We start from the raw sequence: 17,312 nt of genomic DNA, 5'->3' as shown, positions 1-17,312 counted from the left end.
CACAGAGCCACCGTTTTCGCCATATACAGCGTTAGGCGGAGAATGTGTGAGGCCAGTCAAGGTTGATTAACTCTCCTCCCTCATGAAGCAGAGACCTGAGGACACGGAGCTGTTGTTCCTCTCCACCTTCATGGTCGTTGATTCCATGAATGTTCACAGTCATACAAATCATGTTTCCACGTCTTTTGAAGCAGTTTCTTTTAATAATGGTCTTCGGGCGTGAGGCAGATTGCATGAGTCAGTGTGACCTCTGCTCCAGCTTCTCCCGTTCCTGAAACCTGATTAAATCCATCAATAGGTAACGCCGACACATCTGTTGTGATAGGCTGTAACGCCTCAAGAAAATATAAATGTGTTTGTAAATTCTGGGTGAAGTTTGCAGAAGGATACACATTTTGTCGGGTTGAAGCCTGATAGAACTCAAGATAATAGATTCAGGATGGTTGTCGTGTTGAATGATATTATTATTCATATTATCACATGAAATACGTATGCAAAGAAATACAAGAACTTGACTGATGCAGTGTGGTAAAAGTTGCTTTCCAAACCATGTTACTGAGACATAGGAGCTTTGGCTCGACACTAAATAAATGAGTATGATAAACCTCAACAGGTCAAACTATATAACTTGTACATAAAGATATAGTTTCGAGTTTGACGTTTAATACTGATATGGTCGGATGTGGCATCAATCCTTGTAAACTTACAAATTCAAGCTTTACTTACACAGATATACCAAATGTAAAACCCAGATAGTCTCCAATATACTGTACATCTGCTTTCATAAATAGCTCTGACGTGTTGTGTTTAGTTGGACTGATTATTCTGGAAGGGCTTAGTGGGAGGATGTGGCTCGGTTTCCTGATGTGGAGTGACATCTGGTATGCACACTAAAACTATTAGAAACACGTACAAGTCCCTGCCTGATCTCATTGTGTTTTTAAAACTTAAAACAACCATCAGTGTTGGTGAATGGGTTCAATCTTCAATCTCCTTCTACTTGATGCCGCTTTCCTTTCTGGGTTCCCTAAGTAACTTAAATCCTATGTGAATACGTTCAATGGGTGTAAATAGTTCCACACCTTTTTTTTTTCTCAAGCCCTTAAAGTTACTTAATCTGGTGCAGAGGAGTGGTTCAATCCTGATGTCAGACATGTATTTTCTGTTTTGTCAATGTCTATTATGAGCGCTTAGATAATTATAAGCAATTAGAAAAGATGTTTAAGACAAATGAATGACTCCCCAAGCCCAAAACCAAACCATGGATGTGTGACCAATTTGCAATATGCTTATTTTCCACCTTTACTGAACTGAATGTGAAGCATCTTTGATGATACGCAAACAATAAAGCTCTCAGCGTTGTAATTCATTTATTATCATGCTGTTTGCAGAGTGTGCCACAAAGAAGGTGCGTTGTTGAAAAAACAAAAACAAAAAGAATAATTTAAAGCAGCTGTAAAACAGAGATGCATCTTTTGAGGGACTAATCATATTTATGTATTATGTTGCATCAATCTCTGACAAAAAACATGTGAGAAAATTGATTCTGTGTATATTGTATTTGCAGTTATTTTTCTCTATAAAGCGTGTCAGCCGGGTGGAGCAGCCTTTGCAGCCTTTGCAGCAGCAGCGCGGCCTCTGTCGGACAGGGACGGAACTGCAGCCGCCCACAGCAACGCGCGAGAGCAGGTGAGCTTTTCACTTCGTGTGAGAGAGCGTCCCCGCTCCCAAACCGTACCCGAACCCCTTCGGACCGAAGTGTTTCCCGTAGCAGCCTGTGGAAATCAAAGGTAATGGGATTACATTTCAGCATTGTTCTAAAACCAAGTCTGATGATGTCACGCTTCGTCATTTAAATCCACACCCATTCTATTGAAGGTCATTTAGCTCAACTACCATTATAGGTTGTCGTCAGTGTCATTGTATGAGAAAGTCACTTTTTTTTTTTTAACTTCCTCTAAGAGTTTTACTTCCTCCACCATTTTGTTCACTTTCATAAAACCCTGTCAATAATCTAAGGATTTTTGCAGAAACGTGTTGAAAGAGGTGAAGTTTCATTTTTCCTTCTCAGAAATGTTTGTTTAAAAAAACACCAAAAAAACAAATCTAGAAGAAACAGGAATCTGGGGGTGTTTCCGGTTGCTTTATCAAGTTTAAGGTAGAATTTTTGACTGCAACTGAAACCAGAAGAAAGTTCAAAGGTTAAAGAAGAAGACTCAGTGGAAACTATTTTCAACACCAAAGAAACCTCTTTGATATTGATATATTGTTTTGTTAGAAGTTTTTTGTTTATTGGAGCAATTCGTTCTGTTTAACAACCTGTAGGTAACAATAATAATTAAAGCTGCAAGCAGCATTGGCCGGGACCTCGAGACTGCCCGTCGGGGGGGTGGCTATGAACGGTTAATAAAAAAGACAATTTTTTAAGTAAAAAAAAAAAAAAAAAAAAAAAAGACTTTTATTTTGAAAAAACGGCGTCAAAACCAGCTAATTAGCTAGTGATTTGTGATCGCAGCAACCCCATTAGGCTACCTACCAAATTTCGGCTCAATCAGACAATGTTTGCGACCATGCTAGCAGGCATGCTAAGCCGCAAGCTAGCCAAGCTGCCTGAAAATGTCTGTTAGGTACTCCCCAGATGGCCCCGATCCTGAATCTGGTCTTACTTCAATTGTAGTGTAAAAGACACAGCACTTATGGCACAATAAAGGTTTTTCAAAAACTTCCACCGACATGAATTACATGGCCTCAGGCCAAGCCTCCTACAGAGGTCAGTGTGGGACATGAGAGTGACCTGGTGGAGTGCCGGGCCTAGGAGGCCCGGCCTTTGTCGGCGTGAACGAAGGTGTGAATGATGCAGCAATAAAGCTTTTTCAAAAACTTCCACCGACTTCCATCGTACAAAGGTCAGTGTGGGACGATGGAGTGACCTGGTGGAGTGCCGGGCCTAGGAGGCCCGGCCTTTGTCGGCGTGAACGAAGGTGTGAATGATGCAGCAATGAAGGTTTTTCACAAACTTCCACCGACATGAATTACATGTCTCAGGCCAAGCCTCCAACAAAGGTCAGTGTGGGACATGAGACTGACCTGGTGGAGTGCCGGGCCTAGGAGGCCCGGCCTTTGTCGGCGGTGTACGAAGGTGTGAATGATGCATCAATAAAGGTTTTTCACAAACTTTCACCGACATGAATTACATGTCTCAGGCCAGGCCTCGTACAGGTTTTGCATGTCCTCATGACAGGAGAACATGAGACATGAGAGTGAGGTCAGGTCACATGAGAGTAACCTGACCTGAGAATGACTGGTGAGGTCACTCTCAGGTCAAACTGCAGGATATGACAGGCTGTCAATCACACAGCAGTGATGAGCCTGAAGCTACAGGAAGCTGCCCATATATGGAGTGATGCACTGACCAATCACAGTGGAGAATTTCACAGCTGCGCCGAGCGCGGACACTCTGACGGTAGAGTGAGCCAGAGAGGATTATATTAGAAGATTTTGCGAACAACTGCTCTTAATCTATACTTATCGGGGGAGTATGTGGATAAAAATACCATACTTTTGTAGGAATTTTTTTCCTCTTTAATACTGTGTGGGTTCGGAAGCAGTCAGAGGTAAACTTTGGACACCAGGGGGCGCTGTTTGGCAGGAACGGCAGATTTGGCTCCATCCGCTATAGTGTTAAGATTTCGGACGAGAAAAATGTTACTGTGTCGCTTTAACTCGTCATTCTGGGGACTTGTTTTGGAATTTTCCCCACATATGTTACATCCTCTTGTTCGGCAGGGTCTCGTGGGCGTGGCGATGCCCTCGGTTTGTGGCTGAGAGTCATGGTTTGCAAACAGTTAAGAGTAGTTCGGGGAGTTTAAAATCGTTGATTTTCGGCGAGAATTGTCCGTTTCCCCATGTTAATGGATGACAGGAGCCAAAAAGCCGATTAGGGGGTGGGGAGCTTGGACGGCTAATAAAAAGTAAAGTGGACTAGGTAAGAAAAATTCCCTCTAAATATTTGTAGTAAACAATCTCCTCTATTTTTGTATATCTCAATTTAACCGATACGACCTTCGCCCTATGATGGTTTAGATTTTCCGTTTCAGCCTTTTTCTCCCTTTTTTGGGCGAACACCTTACTTTGAAAGGCAAATAGCCGGCTTCCTGTTGGAGTTAGGTCAAAAGTTAGAGTGCGTGAGTCGTAGGGGTCGAGTAGACGAAGAAGTTTCGTATTCGCTGTTTTTCTCTACGACATTCTTACGGACCGTGGCGGGTGATTGCAATTTTCTAGGTGGCGCTAGAGAGCCATTTTTGGATTTTTTGGGAATTTTTTGACGTGAGATTGTGGAGTGCCACACTTTTGACGAGTCTCCCAAATTTGGTGAGTTTTTGAGTGTGTTTAGGGGGTTCGGAGGGCCCGCACTTTTGGCGACGACGAAATCCAAAAGAGACCTGCCGTTGGCTGGGCCTAGGGCCCACCCGTTGGCGAGGTCCCTAATAATATATGCTACGTTTAAAGTTTAACATTACATGCTGCTTCAGGGAATGGTTATAATGTATTATGTATTTTCTCTGTGTGTGGTTTTATTACAAAGATAAACAGCAGCACCCACTAGTGGCCCAACGTGAAAACTACACCATTTTCACCGCTTCTGTCGTTTTTGCACAAATGGACATAGTTTTCAAATCGTTGCCAACATGTAAACGTGAAGCCTTTCCGAAACGAGCATGCAAAAATTGTGTGTTTTCACTGAAACGTTGTAAAAGACCTGAGAAGGTGCTGTCTCCTTTAAGTCTCCTTTAAATTGCATTCAGGCGTGAATAAACAAAAGAATGTCACAGGTCAGCGGTGGGTGAAGGTGTGAGGAAAATAAGAGCTTTTATAAGTTATCATTAGAATCTATTCTAAGACATTCTCGCTGATTGGAAGTCAAAGGTCAAATCACAAAGAGTCTTGAAAGGCTGCATTGTGTCGGCCACTTTTAGAAGTTTCTATAATCAGCCTCTTTTGGTGCCTGAAGTTTTAGGTTAATAAGTAAATGTATTTTAGATTTATCTTGTGGATATTCCATCGTTGAAACAATTCAATATATATATATATATATATTTTTTTTTTTGATTTAGGGCTGACTTTTGAAAGCGTTCAGTGCTTTTGATTGTCTGTCGATGAAGTCGTGACGCCACAAGTGTTTGAATAGTTCACCATTTCACCAGAGTTTGAATAGATCTTTTAATGCTGAGTCGGCTTCAGGTTATTATCGCTGACATGTGAAGAAAATATGTACATCTCAGTATGGTTGTATTTATTGTGCTGCATGGAAAAAAATACACCCACAATACTTAAAAAGCTGATCAGTTCCACTTCTATGTCTGACTACTTCATCGTTGGGTGGGATTTTTGGATAGTGAGGCTCTCTGAGGCCCTCTAGTGGAAACTTGTGTTCATTACAATCAGCTCTCCTCAGTCCAGCTGTTCATCTTGTGATTTATCTATCAAACTGTTAATTCAAGCTTTTCCTCCCTTCTGCTCATATTTGACAATCATACAAGTTTAGCAGTCACACTGCAGAAATTATGAATTTTATGTTGAATATCGTACATTGTCTGTATATTCTCCTGACGAATGCGGCTCATCGTTCAACAGACGAACATTATTGCTTTAATTAACTGAAAACTGCCTATTCTATTCTATTCTATTCTATTCTATTCTATTCTATTCTATTCTATTCTATTCTTCTACAAACTTTGCTTCACATCAGTAGTACATTATAAGATAATATTGTTAACAGTTGTTTCTCCTCTGAAAAAGCATCCAACTGTCCCTCCATACAAGAATATGCAGTACATTTAGTAGTGTATCCATGTAAAGTAGGATCTGTGTCATGGGTCAGTTGTGACAAAGGTGAATTAAATGTGCGTGTGACGGTAATCCTGCCACATGTTGTCAGCTTTTATTGTGACGGGTGTGTGTGGTACGTTTACTTTTGCAGTAGATTTCTCCGTCCTTGTCGGCTAATGTGGTCGACTCCAGGCTCTTCCCACATGTGGCGCAGGTGAAACATCCAATCTTATGCCACGACTGAAAACACACGTAAGATAATTTTAGGAGAGGTCCGTTTGCTGCATGCATGGGCACGTGTGTGTGTGTGTGTGTGTGTGTGTGTCCCTTACACTCCCAGCGCCGATGACTTTCTCCGCAGCGTAGACGGCCTTCCCACAGCGAGGACACTTCTCCGAGCCTCCAAACTTATGAGCGAGCTTCGAGGGGTTTGGGTTTGTTGTCGGGCGATGAGGAGCGGGTCTGATGGGGAGGAAGATCCAAAACCATCAGCAGAGAGAGAGAGAGAGAGAGAGAGAGAGACAGAAAAAGAGAGAGAGAGAAGAGACGTCCTCTGAACTAGAAGTGTGTGTGAAGAATGACTCACTCTTCGTGTTTGATACCCAGGTGCTCTCCCTTGTCCATGCTGAGAGTCCCCGCTCCCTGTCCATACCCGTAACCCTTCGGACCGTACTTCTTGCCGTAGCACGCCTTGCAGTAGACCTCCTCCTCGTGGACAGCCACTGTTGTACTGTCCAAGCTTTTTCCACACACTCCTGAACACACACACACACACACACACACACACACACACACACACACACACACACACACACACACACACACACACACACACACACACACACACACACACACACACACACACACACGGACATGTTTTCAAATGTCTGTCCAAATGCCATGGAGTTCGTTCATCTGTTTTTCATTGGCCTACATGTCTCCTTTTAAGGAACAGCTTGACTTTAAAAAATAACAACAAAAAAAATGTGTTTTTTCATCCAAATTCCATCACAGGAATGTTTGAATTGAATGAGAGAGAGAGAAAAAAATAAACTCTGAAAAACTCATGAACCAGCATGTTTTACATATTTGCTATCGCTTTGATTAATATCAGTCTATTCTCGCTGTGTGTTTCTCGCCAGCGAGACGGCTTCGATAAGAAATATCTGGTAAGTCTTTTCACACAATCTGGAACTTATTACTTGTTACTGTTAGATTTGTGGCTTATTCTATAAAATCGATTAGTGTCCATTACACTTTCAATGAATTTAGATCAGAAAATAATTTTGTTTTTTCAAGCTGCCTGGAAAAGGCATCCCCCTTGACCCCCTACATTTCTTTCTGTTGTCGTCATGCCCTCTGGTGAAGCTCAGGGTATCCACAAGGGGGCGCCAGAAAGCCTATACAAACTGCAGTGAGCCACAATTTCCAACTCCACCGATTAAAAACTTGGTTCACGATGAGTCACAAATGTCTCAAAACGTTTTATTTCAGTGGTTGTCAAACGTCTTACAGTTACAGTTTACAACCAAATACATGTTTACTTCTTCTCTTACTTTTCCAACTACAGCCGTAATAAACAAAGCGACAGCTTTAAAACATAGAAATTAAACTTATCACATGTTGCCGTACTTTATCTTTTATCTTTTTTGATCATATATGCTTGGAGCCACAATTAGGAACAACAGCAGTTTTTAATAAAGGAAAGATATGTAATTCAAATCTAGATATAATTCATGTAAGATGTGTATTATTGCTGTATCACATAATTTGAAACAGTTATTGTTTTGAAAGAATATGACTTTTTCCACAGTGAGAAATAGGTTTGGAGCTTCATTTAATTAAACGTTTATAAATATATAAATATATATATATATATATATATATATATATATATATATATATATATATATATATATATATATATATATATATATATATATATACATATATATATAAATAAAACAAACAAGAAAATATTCTGTTTTTACAGAGCGTATCGAGGCAGCTCACCAGCTTTAGTGTCACGTCCTTGTAATAATTTATTGTGACCAATCTAAAAGTGCTTTTTCAGTAATTACTCACAAAATACTCGTTAATCAATACTAATATAGGGATATATATTTGAACGAAGGGTGGGAAGTCAATTGAAAATATATATTATATTCTTTTAAAAAAAGGAGGTCAAATGTAGTGTGTTCCATTAACATTTTAAACAACATCCCTGTTTGTGTTTCAAACACATCTCCTAAAACCATACGATCCGTTTTCCTCATGTGGACTACAGTATCTGTTTAACTAAGTCAAATGTGAAATGGACAATCACAAGCAGGAGCAAAGCGGAGACTCACCGCACAGGAAGCAGGACTTGTGGTAGCTCCGGCCTCCACACAGGACTTCCTCAGCAAAGTAAACTGTCTTCGAACAGCAGCCGCACTTGTTCCCGCCGCCGAAAGGCATCCTGCATCAAAGTGATGAACACACTGAGATCAGTCGCTGGTAAATAATGAAGAAGAGACTGAATGTGTAACCATAATGTGGGTAAAGAAGACATTATGACATGAACTGTAATATACGTATATATATTTGACCACCAGGGGCGCAGTCAGTTCAGGTGATCAGGATTTATATAGAAATGTGTTGATGTTAAAGATGATTTTGAGGATTTGACAAGTTATTCTGATCATAACATGAACTACCCTATTGTATTTTGAGTTCTGGCTACATGTGGCTAAATATTTTACGCCTTTGGGCATATAAATAATGTAATAAAAAACATACTGTGATCTGTACGCAGCAAAGCACAACGTAAACTGAAGCATGATGTTAAAATTGCAAAAGGATAGTTAATTGAATGTGAACCTCTCAATGATATATTAATGCTTTTTTGCGCTAAAAGTCGCATAAAGTTATTTATATATTTATAATGCTAATATGTCTTGGTTGTGGATCCTGGATTTGACAAAAGGAATAACTTCCTGACCTGAAGTTCATTGAACACGCTAGTGATCAGCTTGGCCGTGATGACATGACAAACACGCATCACAACCGTGCTGGTTGCAGAATGGGAGTTGAGTGGTGACCATCATGAGGAGGAGGAGGAGGAGGAGGAGGAGGAGGGGGAGGAGGAGGAGGAGGAGGAGGAGGGGGAGGAGGAGGAGGAAGAGGAGGCTGTTTGTGGTTCTTCATTACATGAACAATAGGTCTTGTTTCTTCAGACTTTAGTCATGTAACCTACCAAACAAGAATCAACAGCAACCCCCCCCCCCCCCCCTCCAAAACTGTGGCACCTCAAACAGTACACAATAATTTCCTACTAAACACAAATGTTCTGAGTCTCTGTGTGTAGAGAAGCAGGGTATTATTGAAACAACAGATGGATTAGTTTGTTAATAAATTCCTTTACACGGTGGTCAGGGAAACACAAACACCAGATGTTTTGTTCTTTGAGGTCCATTTAACATTTAAGGCCATTTAAGTTTTTTTTTTTGCTGGCCTGTAATTGTGGCTTTGTTGAGTCACGTCCAGACGCTGGAATTTCACTGCTGCCAGTTCGCTGCGGCTTCTGTTTAAAACCAGCATGGAAAAAAATAATAGAAATGTTCTTTTTTTTTTTTGCTTGGTTTTTTTTTTTTGTTGAATTGTCAGAATTGAACCATGCGCTCCCTCGTAGTGTGGAAGCAACTTGAACACGGACGTTTCATCATGTCTTTGAAGTAGGTCGGATGTGAATGGCCCTGGCATCCAGCCTCCGTCTAACGGTACGAACCTCCAGTCCCACATTCCTGACCATACCACCCCCACCCCCCCCGGCCACCCGGTGCAGGGGTCCCACCCGCCTGTCTGTTTCACTCCACATCACTTCCTAATGAAGTAATGAACTGGACTTTCAGTATGAAAGTGTTTCCTAAGACTCCAGGACATGTTTCCTGTTTCCCTGCGACTCGCCCAGTATCAGAATCTCTTCCTCTCTTTTTTACTGTTATTTATACCGTAGTACATGTGCATGTATTGGCTCCTTTCACCTTCGCCGAGCTTTTCAACTTTCGAGCAGCAACTTTTCATGTCGATTTTAGGGGGATTGACTTTTGGTGCGACCTCAATGAAGATCATCCAACTTATTGATATTTAAACAATTCCTGTGATTTGTCATTCAACCGTCTTCTACCAAAGGGCGCGCGGGTCGATCCCATCTCATAATGGACAGGACACGCCCCTCAATTAACCTTGAATGTATATTCTCTCAGTTACTCAGTGAGAAAAGTGACAGGAAATTGGTGTTGCTGCTGGATCATCCCTCGTCTTTTCAACTCTATACTTCCACCTGTCATATTACTGAGTTTTAGTCAATCCTGTAAAAAAAATAAAATAAAATAATTGAAAAAGAAACAATGGAAATGACTTAAAGGTCACAACCACACAAAACCAAGCTGGTGTTTTTGGAAATCTGCCACGTGAAGGATTTGCAGTTTGTGTATTTTACAGATCTAGAAAATACAAATGCCAGTAAAAGCTGAAATGTCTGGAATGTTTTTGTACCCGGCAGTGGGGTTTAAAAAAAAAAAAAAAGGGGGGTTTTAGAGCTTTGTGGCAGCCTGGTGTGGAAAGTCTGACTTCACATCTCAAATAACTTTCCCTCTGTCCCTCATGTCTTTTTATAGTGATTTTGGAAGTGAGAGTTGGATGTGAGCTTCTGTGCTTTTTTACAATAGGACATGTCACATGACTCCCTGATGAGATTATCAGCCAGGTAGCGTTTGATCACTCTCGTTGCAGCACAAACAGGTTTAGCTCCGTGAACATGTGTCGAGCTATTCGCGGTCAACCTGCGGAGGATTTCTATTCCACTCCGACAGTCGTGTTTAAACTTGCCTCAGCCCAGACCTTTTGCACAGGAATGCTTTAATAGCGGAGGTGAGCGGCGTGGTCTTGTTGTAGATAAGGACGTCTGTTTATGACCTTAAAACATGTTACAGGACAATATTCTCTTATCTCGGTTACTGTGACAACGTCCCCCAGAAGAGTATATGTGAACAAAAGCAAAGAGAAAAGCTGGAAGCTCTTTTCTCGCTACTTACTTGCAGTCGGAAGCTGCTGCCGGTCTGTGATGATTGGCAGGTTGGCGTTTCACTTACTGCTCGGAGACGTCGGTGGGCCTGCAGCTCCAGGGTGTGTTCAGGAAGCCGGCGGCCCGAAGTCACACACACTTTGTTCAGGAGGGAAGCAGGTCCTGCTTTAAAAACCTGAATCAGTTTTTCCTGTGGAGGTTGGATCCTGTGATAGAAAGCGAGTGCCTCAAAGTGCCAGATGGACTGGAAGGGAGGAGCTTCTGTGGTTCCTACTTCAGTCTGAACACTGTTGAGAAAACACTGACTGAGAGCGAGAGAGAGAGAGAGAGGTGGGAGGGAACAAAGACTGATTCTGTCCTGTGTGGTTGAGACAATTTATACTGTGTGAGCATAAAAGGTACGAACTGAAAGAGTTGCTTGTTGTTGTTTAACCTTTGTCGTAAACTTTACACACTCGTCCCAACCTTCGTGTTATCAGAGGCCTTAAACAACCTGCAGCCCAGACTGTGTGAACTCCACAGTGTTTGTGTAAAGACTGAATGTGCTTAATCATATGTAAACATTCGATTACATCAATGGGGAGGAAGAGCATTTCACCTGAACTACGTAAACTATCTGCGGCAGAGCCGACAGAGAGAAATACACACTCGGAGAATCCTCCTCGCCCAGGGAGATCATGCAGACCCCAAACACAGACGGGAGCTCCTGCTGGGAAGCAGCAGTAGTTTCTGAATAATTCTAGCTTCATTGCCAGGACATCAAGTGACCTTTTGTCTGGCAGTTAAAGGTCACTTAGACGTGGTTAATGGCCGGGAAGGAATTAAGAAGAAATGGACTGGAGTCACTTGTTTGTGTGCCGACAGAGAAAAGAGCACATGACGAACATCTGACCTCGTGTTTGTTCACCTCTGCTGCCATCATGTGGGTATAATTGACAATGAACGCGACTACGTTTGGCCAAAGAGTGACGCTTTCCGGTGACTTCAGTGTGCATAAACAGCCTCTCCAACAAATTTACTACTGTGAGCATGAATACGGGACAATATACTCTGATTCTACCAGCTGTGATGAGTTCAAATAGTACTTTTAAGGGTTTTTTCCTCGATTAAATCACTCCAGACGTCTCACTTCATTCAGCCAGTCTGCAATTACTTGCAGAAATCTTGATTATTTCTGAGAAAAAATTGACAAAAAACATTTTGTTGGTTAAATTTGTACATTTTCCTTTGATCAAGTGGATTTTTGTTTTTTGTTTTTTTAGAGATTTGAATCAGGTACAACAGCCGTTAGACATTTTCTTTGTGAAATGATCCTGGGAGGCTTTAGTTTACATGTCGTAAAATGAAAACCAAAACAATAAACAAATCATTAAGAAACTTAACCATCATCACTGTATTGATTGTGGTTGGCAAAAAAAAACTGACTAGACAAAACCTGAAATAATTTGACTTTTATCTGATATAGACTTTGAATTAAACTTTAATGAGGACATATATACACATTTTGGGGGCTTTAAATATAGTACAACTGAAAACATGCAACTGTTTATGAACCAAATTGTGCAGACAAACTAAAATACTTAAGAGTTTCACATTTGAAGGTTCTTTTCCAGTTCATGTTGTCGCTTTTCACCGGCAGCCGAAGCCACTGGAGTGATGTGCGATGCAGGCGCACAGGTCCTGGCGAAACGTGGCGTACGCCCGGTGATGTCTCGGAAGCCTCAGCTTCTCGAAGCAGGTCAGAGCCGTGGGAAACGTGGCCTCCACTATTTCCACCTTCATCTCTCTGGCCGGCAGCTCCCATCCGATCCAAAACTTGACCAGGCTCCTCAGCTCGGCCGCAGACGCTGCGACCAGTTCAGAAGTGTTAAACACGCGTCAGCGCACTGAGAAATACCTCTTCAGAAACGGGCGCGTACCATTTTCAATAAACGTTTTCAAGTAGCCAGACACTCGACACACGTCCTCCGTGCCGCACTCTTCGTCTTCCTCTTCTTCATCGTAGCTCTCGAAGATGACGGTAAGAGACGAAGGCCATACGATGCAGTCGAGGATCACCTTCCCAGATGACGAAAGGAAAAGGGAGGGTGAGCTCAGATTGTGGAACAGACAATTTTGTCATTTTCGAAACAAAAAATTATCAGGAAAGTATAGATTTGACTGTTTAAATGACACAAGCTTATGTTAAAAATTGTTACATTATAAGATATTGAGAAATACCAATATGGATGAAGTTGAGTATTTATATAATAGCACCATAAGCTAGCTGTAGCATGTATTTCACACTAATTCATCACTTTCCACTCAAATTAAAGTCACCGGATTTAGATTTTGATGTATTTTGATAATTACGCAAATGACTCATCGGCAGCTTTTGTTTGTGCACAATAAAAGTGTCGCCTTGGAGTCCAGGGCAGGACTGACCCTCTGTGCAGTAGCCGAGGGTTTCAGAAAACTTCTCCTCTACTACTACATGCATTGCAAGACAAAAGTTTGGTCTGAATTCCACAACATGCCTCAAAATGATCTGTCATTGTGAATACTGCTGTATAAAAAAATATTTGAGATTGTGTTGATTTACAACAGAAACAAAACGTCGCTTATCTCAACCATTAAAGGATCTTGCCGGCGCAGGGAGGAGTGTGTTGCAGTCGATGTGTTGTTTTTTTTAACATGAGTACCTGCGGTGTGACCTGCGCGTCTGATTCCCTGGGAAACAACACCGGGATCACGTCTCTTCTGTGAATGAGCAGCGGCCACACGCCGGTCTCTTGCAAACCTTTTCGAAGTTGATTGATTTGGCTCCACGTTTGCTCGATGACCTGCGATCCAACAGACACAAGATTCCTTAATCCTTCTTTAAACTGAATCTCGATTCTTTTCTTTTCTTTTTTTTAACGACCAGTTTGGTTGTTTGAAATCAGTTCATAACTAGTTATTATGTGACTTTGTACTGACAGTGTCATTATGACTTTTAAATGTAAACTGTAAAGTCTTTTTTTGTTATTGTTGTTGCTTTGGTGCAGGGTATATGTGATAGAAATGTTGATTTTTTTGCAAAAACTAAATAATTACTATGAAAATCTCAACATAAAGCCAATTTAAATGAAACCTTCTGATACAAAATACAATGAAAAGTCCAAAAGACTTCTCCTATAGCTGTTACGTTATGCATGTTTTTACAAACTCCCTCTGAGACCGTGGCTTCGAAGCGGAAACAAATGCAATTAATGTTAATTTCCGCAACATATTGACATTATGGCCTAATAGGAACGAGGAGGCGGTGTTCAGCGGTGGTGTAAAGAAGGTGACATGGGTTGCAAAGGTGAAGCAGAGTGAAAAGATGCACTTGGACTTTACAGCATGCAACAGGAGCTTTTCAGCAAGCCTTTTCCTGTTAGTGGCGTTTGGTGCAGGCAGGTTCCAGGACAGACACAGCTGATGGATGGACTCTTTCAATTCGCTTTCTCCATCAAGCTGGAATAAAACATCACGGAAAACGCAGCTGATTCATGCAGCCTGCACAGGATGAATGTGATTGATGGTGGTATTTTTTCTTTTCTTTTTGTTTTTGTTTTTCACATCTCCAGAGCAGCCAGTGATAGATGGAGTGTGTAAAGTGCTGACCTCGGTTGAACTCACCGTTGTGACGGCGTCACGAATGTCGAGGTCGGGGCAGTCGCGAACTGTCACGGGAGTCGTCTCCATCGAACCCCCAAATAAAATGTGAATAACGGCCGGGCTGAGTCCCGGGAAGCTCGGCCCGTGATGCAGGAAGGAGTGACCCATCATCCGGCCGGCCACGGCGAACATGTCGTTGGACAGTAGATCATCGGAAACTGAGGGGATGAGGTGATCAGGCTCACCTTCAAAGATTCTGGTGACTGCTGCACCTCCTGCGGCGGTGACAAGTTGAGTATGAGGATTTAATTTTACCGCACAGCAGGAAGCATGAAAAACTCTGTTAGGTTTTTCAGGTTGATGTTTTCTTCTCTGCATTTTAATTAAAATAACCACATAAACAATATATTGTTAGAAAAGACAACTAACATGCAGAATTATTTTTACATTTCCTACAAAAATGTATCTAACTGACTATGAAATGCCCCAAACGTCTTCGCTCTCTGCTTTAGCAACACAATGTAGACTGATTACACTGAAATGCAGAATGACTCGCCACAGCGGTGCAGACTTTTTAAACTGCAATACATATAATGAAAACTCACTCAACTTACAGCATATGAACAATAATCATATGAACAATTATCTCAAATAATTGTCACGTCTCGCATCTATTACATAAACACAATCATAGGTATTCAATTAAGGCTTTGTTTAAAGAAACTAAGGCTGAATGAATTTGTGTTTTTGCAGATGTGGGTTGAATCAGTAATAAATGTCAAGTTAAAGGGCCAGATCAGATCTACAACCTGTTCCTCTGCTGCTGCAAGTAGTAATCATGACTTCACTTGCAGCGGGTCTGCATTAAATGAACGTAATAGCGTGCGACATCGACAAAAGTGTGCGTGCATGTGTGTAAGCATATACATGCTCATCTATTCCCCGCTGACCTAAGTTGAAATGGAATCCGCTCATAAGCTTGAAAATCACCGTTGACATCATGTGGCGGTCGACCCCGCTTCCTGTCGCGACGTCACCTGTGGAAAAACGAGTCAGCCATCAATCACTGAACCGACTCAACCGCCGTGACCGTGAGTACGGAATCATTCTTCATAATATCTTCCATGCTTGAGCTCGTGAATAAATAGTTCCGACTGACACAAACAAGGCCCACTGCCTTTCTCTCATGGTGAAACACCTGATCTATTCACCTGTTTTAAACAACCTGTTATTTCTCCCCCATTTTAATGTGTTAAACCGTGCCGGTGTGCCTCAAATATCTTGACTTGGCTTTTCGTGTTTGTTCAGAGCTTGTACATGACAAAATGTTTACCTTGAAGTTTGCAGTACAGTGGCGACGCCCACTGAACCGTGTCTCTATTATAGAAGGCGACGAAAGCTTGGTCCTGCTCTCGGATGTCCTGTCTGATATCCACGCTGAGACACAGCCTTTTTAAATCTTTGTTTTTGCGCAGAAGTTCTTGGGAAAAGATCCAACCGGCCTGTTTTGGGTCTGAGACGGTTCTCCATTCTGGCATGCATCGAAAACGCAGAAGGAAAGCTTTTGGTTATGTGAAATTGAACATGTTCAGGTCATTTTGAAGTACCTATTCATTTCATGCATTTGTAAAGTAATTCAAGGGACTTAAAAAGAAAGCTTTTAAAAGAAGAGTTCATGTCGAGTACCTGTGATGCCTTCCTCGACCTCCTCGGAGTCTGCAGGCACTGAGCCGTCCATGGTGATTCTCCTGCCTCTCACAATGTGACCAAAGCAAATCCTGTTAGGAAAACCTCTAAACCTCAGACCAGTTCAGTCCTGGTTGATGAAAACACGTATGTGCTTCGACATGTCTAGAATTTTCAAGGCAGCTATTTTAGAGGTATGCAGCTTTGCGGCTTCTCTCCGGAGACATAAACAAGAAGAACAAAACACTCCTCATCTTTTTACCCCAGCTGTTCACTTTGATTTTATTTTTATTTTGGCTCTGAAGTAATTTGCTTTAAAATAAATGTTGAATATAAATAAAATATTTTATCTTTTCTGGAAAATATATTTTTTGTGTGTAGGTAAAGCATTAATATGCTTGTAAATTAACCTTAGTTACTATTTGGAGGGAATTTCTTGTAGTTTGTCTATGAAGTAAAAATACTGTAAAATAAATAAAACAGTTGGAAAAAGTGACAGAAAATACAAGACATTTCTGGATAAGAAACAAGAAGAATGGATTAAAATCACACGTACACTCACCAACTCTGGACTTAAAACAATGCAGTCTTCTAATAATTGAATGCCATGTGTTTTATTCTTCTAGTAATTTAAGATATTAGATCAAATACGAGTCATTGGGCATCTTTTTTATGCCATAAAAAGACAAATTAGTGGCAAAAAGTCATGTTCAGAAGCAAGTTAGAGATGTGCTTACCCGAGAGGATCTGTCTCTCTCTCTCGCTCTCTCTCTCTCTGTCTCTCTGTTTTTTTCACTACCATATTGACGGGACTTTAACTGTGAATAGTTAAAGCTGGTTTGACTCGTCAGAGCAGGTTTTGTAAACAACTCAAAACCACAGCGATGTTGCATCAGCAAACTGTTTATCAATGTTATAAGTGTCAAAAAAGTGTCAGAAGAAAGACAGAAATCTAAAGTTTAAAATGGGTACGTAAACTTCATTAACCCACTTGGGGAAATTACTTCTATTCATTTGACCCAAAGGTGTCAAAGAAGTAATGAAGGTGATCACACCAAAGATCCTGTCATACTTCCGCACAGGTCCTGCTATCGGTACGGCTGGGTCG

The 17,312-nt window shown here is 41.3% G+C and overlaps 2 protein-coding genes across 3 annotated transcripts; both read right to left on the bottom strand.

Moving 5' to 3' along the window:
• Window positions 1-1,353: 1,353 nt before the first annotated feature.
• On the bottom strand, window positions 1,354-11,141 carry LOC308129938 (cysteine and glycine-rich protein 1-like). The gene is made up of 6 exons (XM_080496071.1): window positions 10,908-11,141; window positions 8,181-8,290; window positions 6,416-6,584; window positions 6,162-6,291; window positions 5,973-6,069; window positions 1,354-1,775 (listed from the first exon to the last, which is right to left on the bottom strand). Exons 2-6 carry the CDS (start codon window positions 8,287-8,289, stop codon window positions 1,699-1,701), a joined length of 582 nt encoding a protein of 193 aa, XP_080352197.1. The 5' UTR covers window position 8,290; window positions 10,908-11,141; the 3' UTR covers window positions 1,354-1,698.
• Window positions 11,142-12,410: 1,269 nt separating this feature from the next.
• Window positions 12,411-16,992, bottom strand: LOC308130110 (uncharacterized protein). 2 transcript variants are annotated; one of them, XM_080496306.1, is made up of 9 exons: window positions 16,942-16,992; window positions 16,205-16,266; window positions 15,852-16,049; window positions 15,469-15,555; window positions 14,540-14,793; window positions 14,258-14,374; window positions 13,579-13,719; window positions 12,817-12,955; window positions 12,411-12,744 (listed from the first exon to the last, which is right to left on the bottom strand). In XM_080496306.1, the coding sequence occupies exons 2-9, from the start codon at window positions 16,254-16,256 to the stop codon at window positions 12,527-12,529; spliced, it is 1,206 nt and encodes a 401-aa protein (XP_080352432.1). In that variant the 5' UTR covers window positions 16,257-16,266; window positions 16,942-16,992; the 3' UTR covers window positions 12,411-12,526. The 2 variants fall into 2 exon arrangements, with proteins under 2 accessions (XP_080352432.1, XP_080352431.1); XM_080496305.1 differs by lacking the exon at window positions 16,942-16,992 and having other exon boundaries at window positions 16,205-16,888.
• Window positions 16,993-17,312: the final 320 nt, after the last annotated feature.

Source organism: Blennius ocellaris (genome assembly GCF_963422515.1).
Source record: "Blennius ocellaris genome assembly, chromosome: 5".
Taxonomy (NCBI): Eukaryota; Metazoa; Chordata; class Actinopteri; order Blenniiformes; family Blenniidae; genus Blennius; species Blennius ocellaris.
Note: the sequence above shows the minus strand (reverse complement) of the source record. Positions and strands in the feature narration are given on the sequence as shown.